Below are 26871 nucleotides of genomic sequence, written 5' to 3' on the forward strand. Positions count from 1 at the left end.
AAACTTGGCAAGTTACATAATTTTCATTATTTACAAAGCCCCAGTACACCAATTGCTGCAATGAGTTTTCCTCCTGCTGGTTCCTTCTGAAGGAAATTTCTTAAATGGCTTACTAATAATGTTAATTGAATGATAAGAGCTAAAAACAATTCTAGCAACATTGCTCTTTATAGGGGGGGAAAAAAACCTCTGAAAATAAAGTTTTGGGTTTCATAAGTGTTTTTGCGATGTCAAGAAAACTGAGAACATGTTTTCAATTGTTTTTCAGTAAAAGCACTTACTTGGGATGTGGGAAGGTGGGGGTGGGGAAGACAATATATTCCAAGTATGTAGCTTTAAAAATAACATTTATTGTGTTTTTCTTTTATTATAAACAGAACACATTCTCATGTTAGAAAATTTGGAAAATACCAGAGTTTAAAAAGAAGAAAATAAAAATCACCAGTAATCCAACCACCTGTATTAATGTTATGCAGCTTTTAGATGGCTTAAGCCGTGGATAATCCGAGGCTAACTAGACCAGAGGAATGGATGGGCTTGACACAGTCTTCCATCAATACCACTGTCCTCAACTGGTTCTGACAAGAAATGAGCTGCAAATGTCTTTAGGTTATTGCCTCTGGCTAGGTCCAGAATTGCAGATATTCTGTGGTGTTTGAAGGTGAATCTGTATACTTTCAAGATCAGATGAATAGGTTTGCAACTTGGCTAGCCTCTTGTGAAAATTGAGGTGCCTGTCTGAAACTTGCTGGGCAGAAAGTCACCTACACTTGAGCTCTGAAAGCTGAGAGGAAAATCAGGGTGACTCACAAGGAGGATCCTCCTCAACCCCTGCTATAACAGGAGGTGCATGAAAATAGAAACACAGAATCAGGTAGCTTGGTGATGTAAAGGCCAAGAGCAGGGCATTCTTGTACCTCCTTCCTGATGTTACAGCTTATTGTTGAATGCCATCTATATTTTCACTAGAGCCAGGTCAGCAGCATTGAAAACCCTCTGTTCTTTATTAGGCAATCACCAATATGTATTGGATGCCTGTTTAATGTATGAAGCTATGCTACACCAGTTTTATTGGTGTTTCCTACCTTTTTACACATTGTTTATGTCATTTGCTTGTAATGTAGGGTTAATGTTTTCAGAGTCCATAGTATCACTCCTGATCAAAATGATTAGAGTGATGAACCTTAAGAAAAGAACATGTTCTTAGTAATTGAAATGTGCCACTCACATAGGAGGACCTATGTCCTGAGAAGAGCTTTTAGCTGAGATACCAAGGTTGAGATGTTTTGAAGCTCTTGAATCAGAGGGATGCTAGTTCTGCCATGGGAATCCTGCTGAGCATCTGTGGGGATAAAGCATCCTCCTTCCACTAGTTTGGGCAATAATGCAGTCCTTAGTTATTCCAGAAGGCCAGGCTTCATCTCTGCTATTGTAAAAGCAAAAATGGAGCTGCAAGAGAACAGAAATGGAACATTTAAAATTAAAATTAGGAAAGAAGAATAAAAGGATTAAAGTAAGAAATGCTGAAACTTCTAAAATAATTTAATTCTAAAAGATTAGTAAATATAAATTGGGACATTAAAAATAAAATTTTAAGGAATAACTTTGGCAAGTTTATTCTCTAAAAGGGTAAAAATAATAGTACTGTATCCAACAAAATGGGTGTGCTGTTGTGAATACTTTATGTAAATTCACTTATAAAAACCTTCACAACCATGTGAGGTAGGTGCTGCTGCCTCTTTACACATAGAGAGCCCAAATAAAGGATACAAGGTATATGTGATGGAGCCAGTGTTTGAGTCCAGACAGCCTGGATGCAGAGTCTTTATTATTATTCACTATGGAAAGGTGACGATAGAGTAAAAAGGAAATGTGAAAGTTGATAATTTTAAAAAACAAATGATCCAAATAGTCAATAAACATTTATGAGGACATGATTATCCTTACATGACATGCAGATTAAAAACTACAAGTTTCTTTTTCATATCCATCAGATTGGCAAAAACTTAAAAACTTCGTAATACCAAGTGCTTGAGAGGATGTAGAACAAAGGAAACTTTCATACTTGGCTGGAGAAAGTGTAAATTGGTACAGTCAATTTGGAGAGAAATCTGACAAGGTGAAGATGTGCATATTCTGCAGCCCACTTCTAGGGTCATCTCTTCCAAACTCTCAATGTGTACTCAAGAAGATATGTACAAGCCTTCATATATAGCATTGTTTGTAAGTGTAAAGAAATGGAAACAACCTAAATGTCCATCAGTAGGGGAATGGATAAATAAATTATGGTATAGTCATACAATGGAATTCTCAATGGTAGTTAAAATGAATGCAATGTTGGTGAAAAAAAGCAAGTTGCAGAATGATTTGTACAGTATGATGCCATTTATATAATGTTTAAAACATGCAAAACAATATGCATATTCTTAATACAGAGAATGTATTAAAAATGTTTTAAAATGCAGGGGCATGTTGAACACCAGGGGAGTGGCTATCTCTGGGGAAAAAGGAGGGAAAATAACACAGTGGATGTCAAGTGTAACAAACTTCTGCAAAAGAAGCTGAAGTAAATATGGCAAAATGTTAATTTCTTGCTAAGTTGGTACACAGTTGGTACATTCCTGGTTTCTCTCTTGTTTTATGTTGGTTAAGTTGTCTTACATTCTTTTTAATTTTTTTTCTTTTTTGTATATAGCCTTTTACTAGGAATTGATATCTGGTGGTATGATACCTAGTTTGGGTCTTCTTTATAATCTCTTTTTAAGAATAATGAATTAATATGTGTGAATACAAAATGATAAACCAGTCAATTTTAAACCAGATAAATAGGGGAGTAGTAAAAAGAGAAAGCAGGCAAATCAATGAGTTAGACCCCCTGAGAAGATAGTAGGAAATAGTTTAACCAGTAAGAGTTGGATGCCCTCACAAGTGGATTTAGGAGTTTGACAGTTCTGAGTGATGCTAAGTTTTGCCAAAGGGGTGTGATGGTAGATGACTGAGTTGAGGTATGGGAGGTTGTTGAAGGTAAGCCAGGAAACTGAGAGACTGAGTATGCATATACTGATGTTTACATTTTCTAACTTAGCATCTACCTCAAAACAGCTAGAAAAGAAAGAATTATTATCTTCATTTTATAGTTGAGAAGGTGGGTTCAGGGATATTAATGACTTCTTTAAGGCCCCAGGAGAATTAGCAGTTGAATTGGACTTAAATTAGGCCTTCTGTCCAGGAATGCATGCTCTGTTCGTATAGCTTAGCTAACAAGACATGGGAGTTAAAATTTTGGCTACAGAAGTCTTATTATTGAAAGGCAAAATTATTGCACGCAAATATACAAATTTTTAGTTATGCATAGGTAAGATGTTGATACGATATATGCAGGAAATACTCCAGAAATGCTGAAAATACTTATTCCTGGGTTGTTGTGATTGTGACTCTGGGTGACTTTTCCCCTTTGTTTTACTGTTCTGTATTTTCCAAATTTCCTATAATGGACGTATATTTTGTGGATTTTAAAAAATTATTATTTGACTAAATGATATACATAGAAAATTCAGAACATAAAAATAGATAGCAATATACAGTACTTTTACAAAAATAAAAGAATGGAGATGTTTAAATATTTTATTTTTTTTCTTTTTCTGTTTAGAAATGCACTTGGTGATGGAAAGAGAGCCATTATTCTGAAGAGCACTTGGCCAAAGGTAGGTTTCTTTTGTATTTTTACATTGAGCCAGTAATACTATATATTTTTGTGAAAATTAATATATGGGATGCATATTTATATGTAAAAGTGCTGGATGAAATTATCAAGAATAGGAAAGGGGATGCTTCAGTTCCACTACCACTATGGGGATTTGGCAGTAGCTGTGAGAGGCTGAGAATGTGTGTGTGCCAGCATGAGGTGTCCTGGAGAGCATAGAGGGACTGTAGCAATTGAGAGGTAATATCTGCAAGTGATAGGTGTGCCTAAATGTGAGAAATGAAACTTTACTAAAACTTTTAAGGAACTATAGGAAAGCATTTATCCTTTCTTCTTTTGGTGCCAGGAATGGAACCCAGGGCCTTCCTCATGCTAGTATATGCTCTACCACTGAGCTGCACCCCAGCCTTTGGATTTCTTAAGTAACACACAATGTATAAATCAGTGTGAAATAAACCACATTGATATAATTTTCTACATCATACTTAAAAACTTATATACATAAAAGATATGAATGAAATAAGCAGGAGGAGATCATTTGTTCATCAATAATTTATATAACTAATAGGATTTATATATAATTGATATGATTGTATTGTGAATATGCAGAGAACTCCTAGAATAAATAAAAACCCAGTAGAAAAAGGGCCAGTGAAACAAATAATTTCATACAAGAAACCTACTAGAAATAAGAAACTTGAAAATCTGTTTCCTAGTAATTAGACTTGTGGGGAATTGGTTCAAAGATAGAAAAAATGAAACCAACAAAGAAAAATAGAGGGCCTCTAAGAGAAAGACCCACCTATAGATGAGTAAATAAAGCAATGCAATAGTGTTGGGACCCTTCACATTGGCAAAAATTAAAGAGACTGAGGGTCCAGAGTATTGGTACTGAGTGTGTAGTAACAGGAACCCTTTATAAACTGATGGAGGTGTGAATTGCTTACAACCAACTTGGAGAGCACCCTCATGTGCATACCTCATAATTACTTGATTTTACACTAACAATTACTCCATTTCATATGTGTCAAACTAGAAAATTTCTTACATAATATATAGTGTCAGTCATTGTGGCCTTGTTTTAATTGCATCAAGTCTCAAATACTTAAATGTCCATTGATAAAGCAGTGGATGAGTTGGTATTTTTATTTGATCAAAGTTATTATTCTGATCTGTTTAATCTGTTCCCGTCTTGAACACCCTTCATTCTTCAAACCTCATTCCTGCTACTCTCTCTGAATTGGCACGTGGGCTCCTCACTGTTGCTCCCATCAGGCCAGGCCCACTTCATTCTGTTTTTGCTCTTTCCTCTGCCTCAAACACTTTCCCCCTAGAACATAGCTAGCTCCCTTATTTCCTTTCATTCTTTATAGAACATCCTTTTCTCAATGAAACCTTCCCTGGCCATCTTATTAAAATGCACACCCTGCTCCTTTGAGACATTTCCTATCTTCTTTCCTTTTTTTCCTCTTAGCATTTGTTATTGAAAATAACAAATGCTATTATATAATTTATATATTATATATTATATAATTAGCATATGTTATTGAAAATATTGTTACACTATTCAATATTGTTACATTATTTATTTATATTGTTTATTGTGACTTCCAGTGTAATGTGGGCTTTACAGGGAAAGGCTTTTTCGTCTGGTTTGCTCTTAAATCTGGACTGTCTGACAAGTTGCCTGGTTCATAGCAGGCACTCAGGAGTAGTATTTGTTGAATTAGTAAATGAGTAGTTGAATATTAGATTGTAGTTGACTGGCATATCAATATTTATGGATTTGAAAAACAACATGAAATGAAAAAATAAATAAAAGCCCAATACCCATGATAGTGTTTGCATTTGGAAAGTCAGGGAGGGAAAGGAGATTGAAGAGATTCCAAAGCAGCCATATTGATATCATTGCCTTTCTCTTGTTAAAAGAGAATTTGGCCAGGCACAGTGGTGCACGCCTGTAATCCCAGCAGCTCAGGAGGCTGAGATAGGAGGATCGTGAGTTCTAAGCCAACCTCAGCAAAAGTGAGGTGCTAGGCAACTCAGTGAGATCCTGTTTTTAAATAAAATACAAAATAGGGCTGGGATGTGGCTCAGTGATTGAGTGTCCCTGAGTTCACTCCCCAGTACCAACAACAACAACAAAAAGAGAATCTGAGCAAATATAACAAAATGTTATAATGTTATAAATGTTATAAAAACAAAATTCTGGGTGTTTATTACATTATTCTCTGTATTTTTTCAATTTGTAAAAATATTCAAAAAGTTTTTCAAAGTAAAGATTCAAATAAGACACACAAAGGCACATGTCTTTCATACTGTATTCCTGATTTTACATAATTAAAAAAAATTACAGTGAGTAGGGCCTTAGAGAATTACTCTCATTTATACTTCCATTACTGCTTTGCAGATAGACTTCATTAAATTCTTTGCAGGACTTAATTTTATTTTGTTTCGTGTTGTTAAAATTATATTTTTTCTTTATATTCTAATTTGCTATGATAAAAAAGAGAAAGTACAGAAGGTTGTGAAGTAAAAGGGAAGACTCAGCCTGGGAACCTTTTAAAGATGTTCTTACCCTCCCCTAAAGTTACAATTTAGGCAGCCTAGGAGTGTATCTAGTGGTCTGGAGATGGTGAAGTTTTCCAGGTGGACTTCTACATCTAAGTTTTTGAGTAATTTTTTAAATGTCTAATTTTATGCATCAAGAAATTGAGTTCAACAGATGTGAAGTGACTTTTCAAGGTGTCATTGCAAGTGAAGGATGAAACTGGATGGCACTTGCATTAGAGGGTGATAAATTTGTTGGTATGTCCATTATGAGTCATTCTTTTGCTTGAAACAGTATCTTTGCTGATGACTACACCTTGCATTTTGTGGGTACTCTATAAATATTTGTAGAACAAATGAATTGATAATGTTATGCATACTGAAACCCAGTCTATGATACTGGTTTTCCAGAGATACCTCTTGCAAATTTTAATCTATTATCAAATTTAGGGAAGAATATTAAGGGTTTCTGAATTATTTTGAAGACTTTCATAGAGTGTTCCTGGTTTGGTTTCTCAGACAAAATATTTACTAATTTTTAAGTTGGGATGTTTTATGATATGTCATATGATTGCAAAAAATTTGCATAGATTAAAAACATACAACCACTAGTTAAGTATTCACAAAATTCGGTAACTATATATGTAAGCTATTTTTCCTTTTTATTTTACCAGATAGAAATATTCATTGAAGAATATTTTTACTTCAGAAGCTAAAATAGAGCATGCATCTAGGCATGGTGGCACACACTTATGATCTCAGAGACTCAGGAGGCTGAAGCAGGAGGATCACAAGTTTGAGGCCAGCCTCAGCAACTTAGTGTGAGCCCCTGAGCAAATTGGCAAGACTGAATCTCAAAATTAAAAATAAAAAGGGCTGGGAATGTGGTTCAGTAGTTAAACCCCTCTGAGGCCCCTAGTGCCAAAAAAATAAAAAAAGGAGAGCGTGCAAGGTGCGTTCTTTACTTTTCTAAGAATGTTTTGTTTGAGAATTATGAGCCCAAGTCTGTGGGGTCACAGCTCTAAGATAAGCCTGTAGAGGCAGGTACTTTCCATTTCTGCATGAGGATGGGCCATTTTTGGTTCCTTTGGTTCAGATAGGGGAGACTACTAGAGGGTCACCTGTCTCTAGACTTACTTTCAGGCTTGAGAGAGGATAAGTCATTGTGCTTTAAAAAATGAGAAATTTTATGGGATAGTCAATAGAGATATGTTAATGTTTCTGTGCGTATTGTGTTTTGCTGTAGTTTACAAGATAAAAAATAATAGACTCACTAAAGTCCTCAAGAGACGGAGTTCTGAAGGGTATGTTAGATTCTTGTTTGTGAACGATAGAAACCTGACTCAGGTCCTTGGTGTAGGTAGTAGAGAGAATCTGTAGGCTGTTGTACCTGAGAAGTCTAGGGGTTGGCTTCAGTGGTGGCTGGGCAAGAGCTGTATGTGTCCTTCTGTTTCTCAGCTGTGTTTCCCTGTTTTGTCAGTTTCATATTTCGTTCTTTTTTCTCTTTTCTGTTTGATTTTACAAAGTTTTTTTTTCCTGTATCTTCAAGTTTGTGGATATTTTCATCTATAATGCTTCATTTGCTTTTCTTAACATTCAGGTGTTTTTCATCTTAAATACTTTAATTTTTATCTCTAGAAATTAAATTTGGGTCTTATATTTCATGTCTCTACTTGCTTCTACAATGAATGGAATGTGATTATAGCAACTGTTGTAATATCCTGAATTCCATCATCTGTGTCATTTATGGGCTTCTTGTGACTTCATTTAAAAAAAAGACTTTTACCCACATGATTTTATTCTCTTTTATGGCTGAGTAAAATTCTGTTTTGTATATATATTGCCACATTTTTGTTATCCATTCATCCATTGAAGGGCATCTAGGTTGGCTCCACAGTTTAGCTATTGTGAATTGTGCTGCTATAATGCTAAGTGAAGTTAGCCAATCCCCAAAAAACTAATCCTGAATGTTTTCTGTGATATAAGAAGGCTGACTCATAGTGGGGTAGGGAAGGGGAACGTGGGGGAAATAGATGAATTCTAGATATGGCTGAGGAGTGGGAGGGCAAGGGAGGGGGCAGGGGATTAGCAAGGATGGTGGAATGTGATAGATATCATTATCTAAAGTACATGTATGAAGACACAAATTGGTGTCAACATACTTTATATACAACCAGATATATGAATAATTGTGCTATATATGTGTAATAAGAATTGTAATGCATTCCACTGTCATTTATTATTTTTTTAAATCACTCAATAAAAAAAAGAAATATACCCTGTCGCTATTGAGATAATATACACAGGATAAAGTTTTAATCATTGGGAATAAGTTATGGTCCTTCAATATGAGGGATGAACTGACAATTTCCCTCTCCAATTATCTTCTAAATTAAGTAATTTTTATCAGAAAGTGACTGCATACCATATATACACCAATGCACAAGCAGAAGCATGTCATACATGAAAAAAACAAGAAAGAATAGAACAAGTATAGACCTTTGCTTGGCTGTGTATGGACATTCCACTCTAGATGTGCCCTGATCGTCTCTAAACTTTACAGTTATATATATAGAAAGTAAAGCATATTCACATTAAAAGAAAAAACTTTGACTTTGTAGTAGGAGCCCCATACCAATATCTGTCATAGCTATTAATTTTAATGAAAAGAAGCCCCTGTCAGTATCTATATAATAAGCCTAAGGCTCAGGCTGATTTCAGTTGGGTCATGTGTCCCAGCGTGGATCAGTTACAGTGACCTGGGAAGTTGTATGTTTCCACTGACCAATCAGAGCCGCTATCCCTTGTTGGGATGGTGCACTAAAACTGATAGTACTGCCATGCCATATCTATGAGGAGTGGGAAATGTTTACCCCTAGGTGAGGGGATGCTAGACCAAAAGATAATAGGGAATGTCCATATATGATAGAGAATGAGAGTGTCAAAGAAGAACAAAAATTTTTATGGTAATTGGGTTCAAGAAACTGAGATACTTTAATCTGAGCTTCATTAAGCTTCAGCACAGGGGGCTGGATAAACCGCTTTCTCAACCAGCAGAAGTTACATGGGGTCCAGGGAAAAAGATCCAATAGGTGGTGAGAATAGTAGGGGAAAAGAAGAAAGTATTCACTATAAGTTTAGCAGGTATGTTTTATGATCTAACATTATTTCTATTCTGTGTTTTATTTTTTTAAATGTAGTAATCTGAACTTGAAAGATGACAAATATCTAGTGGTAGGATTTTCCACCTTTTAGTATATATGAGAGATCTCTTTGTCCTCTTATACTGCAGGTGTCAGGAAACAGGACTTCTACCCTCTAAGGGGAAGCAGAGTTTAATGAAATGCATAGTCTTTAGAATAAAATCTTCAAAATTTGTAGGTCCACAAGAACACAGAACTGACTATGAATAAACATGCCAGTGATTCTTTTAGCAAAAAACTACTCCTTTTTAAAAGGTTCACTTATTTTTGATTTTTCCACTTAAAGGGTTCACTTATTTTGATTTTTCTCCCGGGTTCTCATCTAATCAGAATGTTCTTTGTAAAATGTGTAGTAAGGGGGCTGGGGATGTGGCTCAAGCGGTAGCGCGCTCGCCTGGCATGTGTGCGGCCCGGGTTCGATCCTCAGCACCACATAACAACAAAGACGTTGTGTCCGCCGAGAACTAAAAAATAAATATTAAAAAAAATTCTCTCTCTCTCTCTCTCTCTCTCTCTCTCACTCTCTCTTTAAAAAATGTGTAGTAAGTAGGAAGGAGATCTGGACTAGGTATCATAAAATCATTGTTCTTTAGTTTGTTTCTAACTGTGACTTGAGGCCAGGTTCTGGCCTGTTTTTTTTCTGGTAGATCGTCTCTCTAGAGGAGACATGGTACCTAAAATGGAAGTTTGATTTGTGAATAACTGGGAGCCGGGTTAGTTAAATTCGCTTTCTAGACTAAGATATTAGATATAATGGATTTTCCAAATATTGGAGTCAGTAAGGATTTGGGTTCTATAGCAAAAAACAAAGACAAGAAGCCAAAACCTTACCATTTGAATTGAGAATAAAGTCAGTGATTTTTGGACCTTTTCTTAAAGCTAGGAACTACACTTACAGATAAAATAAAAGCTGATTGAAGGGGAGAGATGGAGAGAAGAGTTAGCCTGACTACACCTGTTATTTGAGCCTGTGTTCTTGGAGGCACTGGGAATGCTGCCCAAGCTGGTTGCTCCTTCCAGCTCCAAAATCTTTGATTTCCAAAGTGTAGGGCACGTCATGACTTAGTGAATATTATTGCCTTAAAGTATTTTTTAAAAATTTATTTCTTATAATGAATTACTTTTATTCACAAAATACTGTGTTTAGTACTTTATTAGTAAAATATAACAGAAGTTAAATACTTCGCTGGGGTACCAAAATCTCTTAAGCAAAAATATTTATCTCTAGTTAATTGTTAAAAATCACTTGCCTATTCATAACATTCTACTAATTCATTAGTTTTATTTCTTGAGGTGTTAACATTTTTATTTATTTTTCATGATAGGGGCCTGATCTAACATTTTAATTAATTCATTTTCAAACAATATTTTTCCTTACCTATTATTTAATTTAAGCATATTTTTGAGAAAAAAAAATTAAATTTATCTTTTTGGAACAGGGTCATTATCATTATTGTGCTGCTCTTTCTATGCTGGGGGAAAATGACTGGGCCCTGGAAGCAAACATAAAAGCTCAAAAACTCTGTAAAAATGACCCTGAGGGAATCAAGGATCTAATTCAGCAGCATGTAAAGTTACAAAAACAAATAGAAGACCGACAAGGTATTTCACCTAAGATTCTTTTGGTTACAGTTGAATTCCCTTTAAAGTTTCAAAGGTGGGTTTCTTGGATTAACAGAGGATCATAAATCAGTTCTCAGATGATTTTTGCTTACTTTGTTATGTTATCTTCAAGTTACTTACATTTTCTATATCTTTCTGTGTAGAGTTAGTAATATGTTAGTAATATGTTCCATTGGGTTATTATACATGATTTGTATTTTTTATTTGAAACAGCCAGTAACCAAATTATTATTTATTCTTCTATAGAAAAATATTCTTTTCAGAAATTTTGAATAAAATAAATGCTTTTGAAAGGAAATTGTGTAAAACATTTCATCATTTAAGTTATTTCTAAAAGAAAAGGCCCTTCAATAGAGTTGCTTAATTTGTTTGCACCAAGTTTGCAAATAATTCTATAGCATGTTGAACATCTATAATCAGAAATTGGCTGTGCAGGCTAGGACTTGTAAATTTCCATTCTTCAACCTTGTTTTCTGTACTTAGTCATTTTTCTTTCTCAGTGCTTGAAAAAATTTCTTTACGCTTTGAGTATCTAGGTCTTTCCTTTTTTTTTCTTCTTTGGATATTCAGTGTCTATGGAGCTGAGATGAGCAGTTTTGTAACTAGCGGATGTTGTCATCCAGCTGTTAACAAGATTCTTAGATTGTGAGCTCCTTGAAGACAGGTACCGTCTCTGATTCAAATCAATGTATTGCTGTCATCTTGTCAGTAATCACATGCAGTGGGATGTCAGACATGGTGTACAGCAGTTTGTTGACACCATTCTGAAATTACTGACATCTAGGATTGTAAAATTGTTTTGATTTATTTTTCAACTTTCTAAAGTTGTTTGATGTTCTTAACTCAGCTTAAAGGAAATTTGAAAATGTGTTGAAGTCTGTTTTGCCAATCCATTGATTACTCTGTGTGTGTGTGTGTGTGTGTGTGTGTGTGTGTGTGTGTGTGATTGACTTTTATAGGTCGAACACCAAATAAGAATCCAATTAAAGCTTTTTATGAAAGCAGGTGAGTTAATATCAGATCAGTAGCTACTACTTGGAATGACTTTGCCCTGTGAACTTAAGAATCACTTGTGTTTGTCATTTTAAAAACTTAAGCGCAACTATAGTAAATTTAGGGATGGAAGAATAAGAGGGTTCTTTTTTTTTTGGTGTGTGTGTTTGCACACAAAATATCAGGTGATCTGTGAGTTGTCAGATTTATTTTATTGAACCACTTGGATGATTAGTAGCCTAATTTAGTGAGAAAACAGGAATGGAATGTTAATTTGAAGTTATTGTGCTTGACGGCGAGCAGTTGGTCACGGGGTCCTGGCAGTAGAGAGCTGATACACAGCCTTTGCCTCATGCCCTTCCTCTCTGTCCTGGAAACGTTGCCCCAGCTTCTTGATACTTTTCAAAGAGTACAAATCGATTTAGGAATGCTTATAAGAAAATAAATAGCCAGGTTTCTACATTTGCTTATTTGGCAATTTAAATAGATTAAGCCTTTCTCCCTTGATAAGCACACAGGATAGTGAAGCTGTTAATATGTGAAACATGAAGATTTATTTACTTTAATATTAGAACCCAGAATACTAGCCTTGAACTGGTTTTAAATAGTTCTTATGTATAAAGGCTTATCTGAGAGCTAGAGGTTCTTTTCAAAACAATGGTACCTTGCTTTCAAGGAAGAAAGGCTATACTTGCTGCAACCTGTTTGTTTGAAGGATAACTTTTAAAAAATGCTCATTAATTAGTAGGAATAAAGGGGTCATTTCTTTTATCCCATTTTAGGGCCTATATACCTAGGAATTTATCAGCACCTGCTTTTAGTACTTCACTTAACTTTGTGGAGACGGAAAGAGATCTCAAAAATACTAACTACAAGATGGCAAACGGTGGTAATCAGAATCTAAAGGTAAGCTCAGTTAAAAACTTAAAATTATTTCAGCTATTAATAGTAACATGTTGGTGATAGTGGAAACCAACTATTTTGGTGGTATAAACTCTTACTTGTTGAGATCAAGAAAATTATTCTTTTTTTGGATTTTGTTTTGTTTTGTTTTTGGTACCAGGGAATGAACCCAAAGGTGCTTAACCACTGAACCACATCCACAGTGCAATTATTCCTCATATAACTACAACCAATTATACCTCATACAACTACATAAAAATAATGTATTTAAAGTCACAGAATTTCTTCTGAAATCACACTTACATATCTTTTTTTTTTTTTAACCAGGGATTGAACCTAGAGATGTTTACCCACTGAGTTAACCACATCCCCAGCCTTTTTATTTTTTTTTTATTTTGGGCCTTTCTAAGTTGCTGAGGGTGGCTTTGAACTTGGAATCCTCCTGCCTTGGCCTCCTGAGTTGCTGGGATTATAGGAATGTACTGTCAAGCCTAACTATATTTACAGGTATTAAAAGTATTTTTGCTAGATATAATTTTGCCATTTAGTCCATTTTTATACCCTCATTTTAGGTCACCCAGCCAGTCTCAGGAATGAGTGACAATGGGGTCTGTTGGCCAAGTCACTTCTGCCCCTCCCTGTGTTTTGGATTTGTCTTTTTCTCCCTTTTCTGATTTGTAATCTCTTTGTGACCTGGCACTGTAGCAGCTCACCAGCCAACTTGTGCTTAGCTGGGGTGCCTAGGAGGCACTCCTTCCCCACCTCTGCCAGGGTGTATCTACAGCTTCTGTTGCCCTTTCATGGCTGTGCTCAGTAGCAATCTTGGTCTGATGGTTTTTTTCAGAGCACCACACTAAGGCTTCTAGCCTGCCTCTGAGGTCAGGTGACCCAGATAAATGTGTCTGAGTTTTCCTCTACCTGTGATATACATCCAACACTCAGAAGCTATCACTAAGTCACATTATATTTCTCTTCAAGATTTGAGGAAAGAAAAGATCATGATGTTTTGGCATTGGGTGGGTGATGGGCATTGAAAGGAACTTTCTTAATATACTGTTAAGTCCTTTTGTTGGTAATATTGAAAATCTCCAAGAGGCTGTATTAATTTAGGGAGAAGAGCACAGGAATAATGTGGTAATATTCAGTTTAGTCATTGTCGAATAGCTGCCACATGAGACATTGTTCTAGGCATCAGAGATAGAATTGTCATTCAAGAATTTGTCATTTGTCTTGATCTCTGGTCACTAGTTATCATTTTGTATGCTTACTTATACTTTTAGACTTAGTAACTAGATGCATATTTTAAGCGCTTGAGTGAATTCTATCATATTCTACTACAAATTCTATTACACGACCATTGAATTCTTATTTTTTTTAACAGTACATTATAATTATACATCATAGTGGAATCCATTGTTACATTCTCATACATGCATATAACAATTTGGTCCATTTCATTCCCCAGTACTTCCTCTACCTTCACCCTGGTCCCTCTCCACTACTCTGCTGGTCTCTCTTCTATTTTCATGAGACCGGTCCTCTTTTTTTCTTTATTTTTTCTCTAGCTCCCAAGTGTGAGAGAACATATGACCCATGACTTTCTCAGTCTGGCTTCTTTAACTAAACATGATGTGCTCAGGTTCCATACATTTTCCTGCAAATGGCATAATTTTGTTCTTCTTTATAGTTGAGTATAACTCCATTGTGTGTATGTATCACATTTTCTTGATCAGTTCATCCATTGATGACCACCTAGACTGGTTCCACAGTTTTGACTATTGTGAACTATGCTGCTACAAACATGGATATGCATGATCACTATAGTATATTGACTTTAGTTCTTTTGTATAAATGCTGAGTATTGGTATAACTGAAATGGCTATATTATTTTTACAGTCTCACTAGTTTTATTTTCATGGGCAGGTGGTAGATGAGGCTTTGAAGGTAGATGATTGTGACAGTCATCCTGAATTTTTACCACCACCAAGTGAGTATTTTTTCTTATATAAATTGTTGCTGAGTTGTCATAGTATTACCTAAACTTTATGCCCTAAAATTTGTACAAGCCTCATTTATATTTGCTCTTGTTCTCATTTTAATTTATAATGCTTCTGTATAAGTCAGCTTTCCATCACTATAATGAAATATTTGGCAAACGCTAGCTATGATGTAAAGAGAATTATATTATGGCTCATAGTTCTGGAGATGTGAAGATATGGTGCCTGTATTGGCTCAGTGCTGGTAAGGCAGTGGATTGCAATGGCAGGGAAAATGTGGTGGAGCAAACTCCTCATATCCTGAGCCAGGAAGCAGAGAGAGAAGACAAGACCAGGCTCCCACATTCCTCTTCAAAGGCATTTCTCCAGCGATTTAACAAACTTTCTTCAAGATTCTACAGCACTTCTTAATATTGCCACCCTAGCGACTAAGCCTTTGCACGTGGACTTTTGGGGAACACACAGCATAAACATGGCAGTTTTTATTGTTAAGAAAACATTGAGTATTTGAAATCAATGCTCGGTCTTTTCATTACTTAATACATTTAATTTTGGAACTTCAATAAGAAGAATGGAAAGGAACACTTAAGCACATAGCATTTCTTGATCTGTCCTTAATCACTTTTAGGCCACCTTTGTTTCTTGTTTTTGAAAGTTTTCATTATTATCTTCCTTTCCTTAATCTCAGGAGCCTTTATTTCTTTTTTTTTGTTTGTTTTTTTACATTTTTCCCCCTAATCAATCTCCCTCTGAAATTTTTAATACCATACGTACTGCTTGTCTGTTTACGTACAATATGTTCATCTGTGCTTTATATATAAAAAGAACTAGGCTTTTTTGTCTCCCAACAACTTAATTTTTTCACTGTATTTGGGGTAATACTCAACTCCTGTTGAGAATGGATGTCTGTTGTCAGGTGTGGTGGTGCACACCTGTAATCTCAGCATCTTGGAAGGCTGAGGAAGGAGGATTGCAAGTTCAAAGCCAGCCTAAGCAATTTAGCAAGGCAATCAACTTGGTGAGATGCTGTCTCTAAATTTAAAAAACTTTAAAAGGGTTGGGGATGTGGCTCACTGGTTAAGTACCCCTGAGTTCAGTCCCTGGCACCAAAAAAAAAAAAAAAAAAAAATGGGTACTTTAGTCCTTTGGAACTACTGTAGCAAAAATACTATAAACTGGGTAGCTTTAAACAACAAACATTCAATTCTCACATTTCTGTAGGCTGGGAAATCCAATATTGTGGTGCCAGCAGTTTTGATATCTGGTGAGGCCTCTTTTCCTGGTTAATGGATGACCTTTTTTTGGATAATGGGAATTGAACCCAGGGACTTACTATTGAGCACGATCCCTTGCCTTTCTTATTTTTTATTTTGAGAAAGGGTCTTGCTAAGTTGCTGAGGCTGACATTGAACTTGGGATCCTCCTGCTTTAGTCTCCAGAGTTGCTAGGATTACAGGGTGTACTACTGTGCCCAACAGTAGATGGCTAACTTTTTGCTGTGTCCTCACATGATAGAAGGATGGGGGCATCTCTTGGGGCCTCTTCTTATAAGGGCACTAATTCCTGTACGAGGTCTTTACTTTATGACCTAATCACCTCCTCAAAGTTCTACCTCCTAAAACCATTGGGGATTAGATTTCCAACATAACAAATCTTGCGGCAACACAGTCAGCCCATAAGAATGCTTTAGGCTAATTCCTGTTTAGTTTTAATTTTGAGGAAATCTTTCTCATGTGGATTACATGCTTCTCTGTTTTTTAAAACAAGAGTTTAAGGAAATAGACTTTTTTTTTTAATGATTCTAAAGGTTGTTATACCCAATAGTTATTTATCTCAAGCTTTCATATAGAGTACCTTTCAGGGTTATTGAAGTGAATTGTTGGCCTCCAGTTAGTGATACCCTGTTGCTCTCTTTACTTTCTCTCATTTGTTTTCTTTTGAATGGCTTTGTTTCTATCCATTTTTATCTTTTACTACCTACATTCTGTCTTCTCTGGTGTCTAATTCCACATGTTGAACCCCTGAACATTTGCAGTTGGTTAGCAATTAGTGTGCTTACAGTGAGTGGGAACTTAGGTGTTTGTCTAACCTATTGTGATTCCAACACCATGTGAAACATCTTTGAGGATTAAGCTTTTTTTTTTTTTTTAGAAAGGTAGTTTTTAATTCGTTAATATTTCTTAGGCCATTATTAGCAGACAATACATTTAACTAACTTATTTAAATACTATCTACTCATCAGTATCCATGTTCAGTAAAAGAACTTGAAATCCCAGGATTAGGGTTAAATAGTTTTGCCCAACCTCACAAGCAGAAATCACACTAAGACTCCTGTACCTTTCATTTCTGAAGCTACTGAAGCCAGCTTGGGCTCCACCCTTCTTATTTCATTGATCTTGATCGGCTCTGTGCTGTCCCCACAAACCTAGCACATATTCTCTGTCCTTCCGCCATGCTCACTCTTCCATGTAGCTTTGAATGTGTCACTCCCCTGCTACACAGAGGCTTGATTCCTGCCAGTGTGATAAAGGCTAGCCTGATGACTCATAGGTATCTGAAGCAAAGGGTTTGCGAACACTCACTCCAGCCTGCCTTTGCAGTCATTTTCTAGCCTTCTATCTTGCTAGAGCTCTTAAGATTGTACAGGTTTACTTAGTATTTATAAATGAACTCTACTCTCGGGTTCCAACCAGTCTGTCCAAATCATTCATCTTAAGACCAAATAAAGGCTGCATCCTCACCAACCCTTTCCCCAACCACTCTGCCTTAGGTGGGTGATTTCATCCTTCTGTAGTTAGGAGAGATGTTACTGGCTGTGGAATTAATGCGTCAATAATGGCATAGTCTTTTCTTATCTTCATTACTAAAATGATGTGTCCTTTCTTTCCATCTGATTGTAAAATCATTTCCATTTTACAGTTTAGATAGGTGAAGTGATGAGCTCATGGTTAAGCATCAAGGAAGTAGTAGAGCTGGAACTTGAGTTCAGGCATTCTGACATTAGAGCATGTGTTATTAAGCAGGATGCTGTACTGGTTGTACTTAGAGGAAGGTACAGTATTACTGTTTTATTATATTAATATCATTATTGAGATGGTACCTGAGTTTATGAATTGAATTATGAATTTAGTGTCATTTCTGGAGCCATATGGATGCTTTACCAATTCTAGAAAAACTAATAAATTTTGTCTCATATACCAGAACTTGCTTTTGTATGAAGCTTTTAAAAGTACAGGGGCCGACTTTTACAACTTAATAGTAAAAAGACAAATAATCGAATATACAAGTATATAATAGACATATCGGCAAAGAAAATATAGTGATAACCCATTAGTACAATATTGTTAACCATTAAGGAAATGCAAATAAAAACACAGTGAGATACTGGTTCACACTCTGAGGATATGCATAGATATTAAGTGTTGGCAAGGGTATGGAAATATTATAACATTCATACTTTGCTGGTTGTAATGTAAAATGGTGCAGCTGCTTTGGGAAAATAAGACTGGCAGTTCCTCAAATAGTTAAACATAGGGTTACCATGTGACACAGCAGTTCCACTCCTAGATTTGTACAAAAAAAAGGAAAACATGTTCTCCCCAAAGCTTGTACATGAATGTTTATAGCAGCACAATTCATAATAGCCCCAAATGGGGAACAACCCAAGTATCCACTGATGAACAGATAAACAATAAGTACTGATATATGATACAACATGCATGAATCTTGCGAACACTGTACGAAATAAAAGAAGCCAGACACAAAGGTCACATGCTGTATGATTCTGTATATATGAAATATCCAGAATAGGCAAATCTGTATACAGAGACAGAAAATAGATTGTCTAGGTCTGGGCATTAGGGGAAAAAGATGAGGAACTGCTAATGGTATTGAGTTCCTTGTTGGACGATGAAAATAATCTAAATTTAGATTGGTGATGGTTGTACAACATTTTGGATATATTAAAAGCCACTGAACTGTATTCTTATGTAAGTTTTATTATATTTATATCAACAAAGCTGTTACAGAAAAATAAAGCACAGAGATTATTAGATTTTCCTCTCATTATACCATATTGGGATGGAGATATACAAGTTATTGACAACAAAAAACCAGTACTGAAAGCATGGTGTTAGTATCTTGGGGGCTTCTAATTCTCTAGAGTATTAACAAATACATGTGGCAGAGATAGATGAATTTGAGTGTTAGGATTTTAGATCAAGTTACATTGAGAAAGAGATGAATCATAGGATTTTCAGGCTTGCCCTAAGGCTTATTTTTATCTTAATTTTTCGATTTCTCTTAATTCTTTCCTTTTTTTTCCTGGTTTCTGGGCTGTGAACCCAGAAATATTTTACCACTGAGCCATTCCCAGCCCTTTTTGTAGATTATCTTGAGACAGGTTCTTGCTAAGTTGCTTAGGGCCTAAGATGATAAGACTAGCCTTGAACTTGTGATCCTCCTGCCCCAGCCTCCTAAATCACTGGGATTACAGGCATGCGCCATTACACCCAGCTTCCCTCTTGATTCTTAAAGGAGATTTCTAAAAACTATAAATTACAAAACCAGTTTTGATGATAACAGAGGACAAGATTTTGATTCTTACTGAAATTCTAAAAACAAGAATTTTGTTCATTTCTTTGTTTACATATGTTTGTATCAGCTTCCTTTTAAAAGGAAAATTTTTAAAAGTTGTATACATATAATTTGTCCTGGGTAAAAACATTCATTTCTATGCTAAAAATGTTTTGATGGCAAGAGGAATCACAAGCATTTTTTATTGACAAATCAGTTTTGTGATACTATCAGATTTGCTTATTTTGCTTTAGATGCTGTTAGAGAAATTTGTTGAAGAATGCAGGTTCCCTCCAGTGCCAGATGCTATTTGTTGCTATCAGAAGTGTCGTGGATATTCCAAAATCCAGATATACATAACTGATCCAGACTTTAAGGTAAAAAATGAAATGTACAATGGAACATTAACTTGCAAATTCATGCCTTAAAAATGAATCCAGAATAAATTCTGTAATTGGAGGCACCCAAGTTGTCACCTTGCTTGCCCCTTACCCTGGACTTTTTTAGGTCATCTCACATGGGAAGCCAGGGACACTGAAATAAATGTTTGGGGCTGGTGTGGTGACCATAGATGACAGGCTAGCTAATTTTATTTCTTCCTCTAGCCATGTTTTATGTAACTGCCTCTTCCTTAGGAACATAGAAACAAAGTGAGATTGTTACCTCTAATTTGTTGGATTTCTAATGCCTTGTAAAAAATTGAGTCCAAGAATATAAAGGCCAGTGCAATCACTGAATTAAACCCAAAAACCTAACTTGTGCTTAATTAAGTGATTAACTTTTTGGTTTATTCAAGAAGATAACTGTCCTACTCTTAGATTAGTAGATCAGATGAAATGTTTGTTAAGATATTTGATATTCTGTAAAGGCTAATGCAGATGTCAGCTGTGGAAATGAAGATTTTTGCCAAGTTCTGTATCTATAGAACTCAGCATTTTGTAATACAGAGTATTTTATCCCTCTTCAAGGAGATAGATTATGTAGTTATATCTGCCAAGTGAATGCAACAGTTCTTTTTATCTTAATATGTGTGCTATGAGGGAATGAGTAAGTGTATGTGCATAGACATCTTTAAAATGTGAATTAAAATGTTTTGAAATCCAGGGTTTTATACGAATCAGCTGTTGCCAGTATTGTAAAATAGAATTTCACATGAACTGCTGGAAGAAGTTTAAAACAACCACCTTTAATGATAAAATTGACAAGGTAAGCCACAATAAAGATTGTCTGGATTTTTAAAATATGTATATTGAATGTTTAAAAAAAATTTAAAATGTCTTCAAGTGAATATAAATTCCTTCTTGAGGATTCTAAACTTCATTAGAAAGTTTTAAGTTATGATTTTAACAATAAAGTGGAAAATGTGTTTTTAAATTTTATACAAGTATGAAGGGAGTAACTGTAGAGGCCTTTAAAAATTATTTAACTAACTTTTGTATTGTGATGTTATAATCAGAAATAAAAATTTAATTTTTTCTTGTTTTAAAATACAGATCTTAAATTATGCACTGACAATTTAGCTCATCATAGATTGAAAGCGTTGATGTAGAATTAAGGTTCCAACATTTTAGTTTTTTACCAAAATTGGTTAAGGTAATTTGTCCTAAGAAATTAACTTAAATTTTATACTGCCATTTCTCAGGGGTTTATTCTTATTATCAATATAATGATTAGTTAATCCATTAGTTAGAATACTTTGGAAGAGGGCACAATTTTACAGTCTTATTTCTTTGTTACAATGTTTATTTCTGATATATATAATCTGTGGACTTAAAAAAAAGCCTTTTTTAATACTGTATAGCCCTATGCAAACCATTATCTCTAGTGGGAAAAATGTGATTATATTAGGTGTCTTTTAGCAGTTGGAATTATTTGTTTGGTAGAAACTAATTTTCACATAGATAGCTAGAGATATAACTGTAACCCTGGAGCCACTTCTACTGTCTTTTTACTTACATTGAGTTTTGTAAGCTATGTACTCTCCATTAGTTGTCTTAACCATTTCCAGAATTCTAAATACCTTCTATTAATTAGTCAGCTTTCACTATGATATGCTGAAATAATATACAACCTAAATATTATGACTAACAATGAGAGGGTCTTTTCTTGGTTATATTACTTGTCCTGAAGTTTTGTCGTTGTTGGCCAGGATTGAGCTGCAGCCGGGTCTATTCTCTGTGGCCATGTTCTTTATTTCCAAATCCAAGTTGTACTTTTTTTGGAACATGTTTCTTTAACAGAGGGAAAAGAACAATAGCCAGTTCACACTGTGTTTCCTAGAGTGCTCATTTAGACCTGGTGTATGCTATGGCAGTTTGACTTCCTTTACCACAAAGCAAGTCACAGGGACAGGTCTGCCCCATACATGTGGATACAGTCTTCCTATAAGAAGGCTCTGAAATAGCAGCAATCAGGCACTTTGGTTGCCTCCCTAAAGGAAATTTCATAGTATATTTTGAATGTACTTTGTGGTTAAAATAGTATATGTGTTGGGGCTGGGATTGTGCCTCAGTGGTAGAGCACTCACGTAGCATATGTAAGACACTGGGTTCGATCCTCAGCACCACACAAAAATAAATAAATAAATAAAATAAAAGTATTGTGTCCATCTACAGCTAAAAAAGAAGTTTAAAAAATTGGTATACATGCATAGATTTATCCCTCCTACACATACCATTCTTCTTTTAAATCAAATAGGATTTTCTACAAGGAATTTGTCTTACCCCTGACTGTGAAGGTATCATTTCTAAGATTATCATCTTTAGCAGTGGTGGTCAAGTTAAATGTGAAGTAAGTATCTAATAAAGGAGAAACTTTATTAAATTTGTAACCAAAATGTTTACACCTGTTAAAATGTTTTAAGTTTGAGGAAGTTGTGTGATTTGAATCTTGTCTTTTGTAAGAAAAAAAAAAGTTATATCATTTTAGAAAATAAATATTAGGACATGCATTGCAGTGAAGCATTTTCACATTCTTTTATTTCCTCCTAGGAAAAGCATACTTTTTATATTTTGGTTTTACTCTTTTTGATAACTTCCATTTTATTAATACCCCAAAAGGGGTAGTGGTGGAGGTGTGGGTTTTGGAGAAGGGGAAGAGTGCCTTGAGGGATTATCTTTAACATCACCATCTGAATGTGGCAGGAGTGGGTAATTATAATATATATAATTTATTGGATCTTCTGCTTACCCTTAATTATTTAAAGTTTCTTCATAAAGTGTGTCTACTCCCTTGTTCCTCTTTTCAGTAAATTATTTTGCTAAAGCTTTCTGGGCTTTTGTCTGGGTCAAAACATCATCACTGTTCTGTATCAGATTGAACATTGTGTGTGCTTCTGAAATATTTGTTACTTGTGGTTTTGTGCTTTATGTCATGGGAGTATGAGACAAATTTTGAATGTCTTTGTTTTATTTAAAGTTTGAACACAAGGTCATAAAAGAAAAGGTTCCTCCAAGACCTATTCTGAAACAGAAATGTTCTAGGTAAGATTTTTAACAATCAATCAGTAGTTTTTATATTGTCTCTTAGTATATAACTCTGTTAAATGCAGATTTCTAAATTGTGCTATTTTTTAAAATTGGCTGTGTACACATATATAAATAAGTATTTTAAAAATTATTTTTATGGATATTTAAAACAGAACTAGCTTTAGAATGATTAAATACTGAAAATTTGAAAAAGTCACTATTTAGTGGTTGAACTTGTAAGTAAAATTATAACATTTCATGTTATGAAATTACTTATCAACAGATTTGGCATTCAACAAAAATTATATAGTTAGCTTTTGGCTTTTAATTTCAAAAGCATTTTTGCTTTTTTATGTTTCTCCACTTTAAACATTTTGAACCAATGACTTTCTTACCTTGAAATACTTAGTGTATTGTCAAAATTATTCACCTCTGTATCTTTCTGTTCAGATCAAATAATTCCAATCCTTTTTTCTTTTCTTTTCGGTCCTGCTTCTTGTTTTTCATCCTAAAAAGTGATTTTTTTTCTTATAATTTGTGACCAAGAAAAACCAAAAGAAAAGATGTATAGAATTATTTGTTGAAAAGGAATCAGTGTAACCAAATCAACCAAATTCCCATGTTGTTATTGGGTGAAAATAATATTTTATTATGGGATCTTGCTTGCAGAGTACATGTACTATTGTTATTTACCCTACACAGTAATTTATATATATTATGTACATGGAAATAACATCTATACAAATTATACATAGCTTTCTTAATTAAAAGTCACAGCCTATTGCTTGGAGAATGGTTTCTATAGTAGGCAACAGAAAGTAGTTCATTGAGCAATTAACAAAGGTAAATTGTCACTAATTGTAAATGTTTATCAGCCTAGAGAAGCTAAGACTGAAAGAAGACAGAAAATTGAAAAGAAAGATCCAAAAAGAAGCAAAAAAATTAGCACAAGAAAGAATGGAAGAGGACTTAAGAGAAAGTAATCCACCCCAAAACGAAGAACAGAAAGGTATGCAGAAGTCCAAACATGATAAGAATAGTATGCATTTGCTTAAACGTACAAATACAGAATTATAAGGCTCATATTATTATTTAATTGAAGTATAGATTTCAGTTAGTATTTTCATACTATCACTAAAATATAGAATTCAGTTAGTGCGGCGCTCCCAGGGTCCTCCGGGGCTCACAGGAAAGGCTGCGCACACCCAGCGCGTGGGGCGGAGCCTCTTGCAGCCAGATGGGGGGGCCAAGTGCCGGGCTTCTTAGCCACTGCAGTGACCCTCCCAGGCCTGGAGGAGGGGGCTGCACGCCCGAGGTTCCCGCCAGGAGAGCAGCACATCTCGGTGGAGAGCGCTTGGCCCGCCCCGGCCGTTCAGTGGCTCTCGGGAAAGGAGGCACCGCAGGCTTCCCTCAGAGGGTGGTGGGCGGGTGGAGAGGGGCCTGTGTGCGAGGCTGGTCCGCAACAGTGACCCCGAGAGACTGCAGGGGACTACAGAAGTGGCGGGTCGCCGGGAAGCCTTGGGAAGAGCAGTCGGGGTGTAAACTACCAGGCAGTGCAGGGAAGAGGGGGAACACTGGACCCAAGGGTAGCGACTGGTCATCCTGTTTGTTAAAGTAAATGGATATTTTGGGAAACTGTTTGTGAGCTAAGATTTTTCTTTTCCTGATTCCAGCAGTCGTGTGTGTTCTTTGTAAAACATTTGGGGAAATAGCCTATGCCTTTGGTGGGTTCCTGGATTCCTGGTCCTGGAGGTAGATACCACCGTCATGAGCCAGTTCTGTGATGGTTATCCAGCAATTGTACCAGGAAGCTAAACCGGGGACTGCTTTTCCAGCCCTTCCTACAAAAAATTTTATGGTGACCTAATTCCCTATATTAAATCCTTTTCTGTCTAACTTCTTTTTGGATATTTTTTTTTTTTTACTTTTGCAGTCATCTTCTAAGTATTAAATATTGTTATCTTTGTATAGTTTCATATCATTTTAACTAAACATGTTATTATATACTAATTATAGATTCACATGCAGTTTTAAAAAAAGAGATCCCATGGAACCTTCCTCAGTTTCCCCAGTGATAATATCTTGCAAAACTTCTGTAGAATATCATAGTCCAGACATTGACTGGAGTTTTAGAACAGAGGCCTGACTCTGGAGAGCCAACAGATCATTTAGAACAAGAGGAAGCTTCAAACTGCAAGGCATCCTGATCTCACAAGAGGGGAAGGTTAATCATGGCAAGGTCTTTTGGGTGGGGGTACCTAGACTGCCTCATTATAGTCACCTCCTCCTAATCACATCTGGTAAAGGGTGTGTGATTAGATTGGGTAATCTAGGGTAACTCAGTATTGTCTCCCCACCTCCAGACCCTCAACCTTAGTCAGGGCTGTGGAGTCCTTTTTGCCAAATAAGGTAACATTCACTGATTCTGAGGTCTGTGCATGAACTCTTTGAGGGTCACTCTTTATCCAACCACTTTAACCTTTTACTTTTTTAAATATATATCTTTATTTTTACTTATTATTTTATGAGGATCGAACCCAGGACCTCATATGTGTGACGCAAGTGCTCTTTCCACTGAGGTACATCCACATCCCATCAACCTTTTACTTTTGACTATTTTATAGATATAATTATAAATATATATAACATAAATATTTATAGTGTCTTGCCATCCTTGTTCAGTTTTAAACACCCTTTATGTAGCAGCATCTCCATTCTTAACCCTGTATCTCTGTTGGCGCACAGTGTAGTCTTGTTTTCATTTTGTCCTTTAGCAGGAGCAGTCCACATCCCAGTTGTACTAGGTTGTGGGGAGGCCAAATAAGGTGCTGGAGACAGCATGGGAGACATGGTTTATCTGGGAAAGCTTCTAACAGATCAGTGACGGTTCCAGGAAGAATTCTGTGGCAACAGACTGAACAGATAGCATCTGGGTCCCTGAAGGTGCTTCTCCAGGCAGTACCTCTCTTACTCCTGGTGTTTTGCCTGATGGCTGTGGCCAAACAAGTGATATGTATCCTTTCCACAGAGCCCTCAGTTCTCTACCCAGCCCCATTCAGGGAGGAGGCTTACATGTTAGACTGAGGAAGCAGTGACATCAGCATTAGTTTGTGTGTATGACCAGCATACATGCAAGAAAGTAGTTTTTTACAGATAACACTAACTTGCCCTAGTGCCCAGTGTGCATAGAGAAAGCCAGTGTCCTTCAAGATGATATGTATCTGGACTTTCCAGCCTAGGCTTGATCTCATTGGTCCCTTAATTTTGCTAGGTTTTTGTAAACAGAAAGGGAGCATTCAGGATCATGTTTTACTGTCCCCCTTTTCTTTAAGGGACAATATAGCAGGAATGGCAGATTTAGATGAGTGCCATTAAGCAAGCATATGAACAGTCCATGTGTTGTTTGTCACATCACTTCCAGGAATACTTATTTCCAGAAAAGGACAGTGGCTTGAGACTGGGTATTATAGAACAAATCCCAGGCTGAGTTTCTCATCGATCAAGAAGATTATATAACAGTGACTGGCTATTTCAGGGCTTTGAATGGTAACCCAAGTCTGCCCAAAAAGAAATTTGGAAATCAACTAATGTGTGTATACATAGAACGTCCCAATAAAAGATAGAGCCAATAAAGTTTGACATTAAGGGAATGTAAGCCATGTTCTTCATTCAAAGCCTTAGAGCTTAGCCCACATATGTGCTGAAATGTCTGCTCTCTGGTTTTGCTCTATTTTTTATTTCTAGGAGTTCATTTATGCCCTTATCAACTGAAGGGAGTCAACTAGCTAGCCCAGGGATTCCACTGTCAAAATGGCTGCATCCTGGGAGATGAGATGGGCCTTGGTAAGACCTGCCAG

The 26871-nt window shown here is 35.9% G+C and overlaps 1 protein-coding gene across 2 annotated transcripts; it reads left to right on the plus strand.

The window, feature by feature from the left end:
* Positions 1-1318: 1318 nt before the first annotated feature.
* Positions 1319-26871, plus strand: LOC144374804 (E3 ubiquitin-protein ligase TTC3-like). Of its 2 annotated transcripts, none has more exons than XM_078037573.1 (12): positions 1319-2223; positions 3650-3704; positions 12039-12084; positions 12855-12978; positions 14899-14962; positions 19802-19924; positions 20652-20753; positions 22245-22337; positions 22965-23029; positions 23890-24023; positions 24688-24872; positions 26759-26871. In XM_078037573.1, exons 5-11 carry the CDS (start codon positions 14924-14926, stop codon positions 24768-24770), a joined length of 639 nt encoding a protein of 212 aa, XP_077893699.1. In that variant the 5' UTR covers positions 1319-2223; positions 3650-3704; positions 12039-12084; positions 12855-12978; positions 14899-14923; the 3' UTR covers positions 24771-24872; positions 26759-26871. The 2 variants fall into 2 exon arrangements, with proteins under 2 accessions (XP_077893699.1, XP_077893700.1); XM_078037574.1 differs by having other exon boundaries at positions 24691-24872.

This window comes from Ictidomys tridecemlineatus, unplaced genomic scaffold, assembly GCF_052094955.1.
Source record: "Ictidomys tridecemlineatus isolate mIctTri1 unplaced genomic scaffold, mIctTri1.hap1 Scaffold_89, whole genome shotgun sequence".
NCBI lineage: Eukaryota > Metazoa > Chordata > Mammalia > Rodentia > Sciuridae > Ictidomys > Ictidomys tridecemlineatus.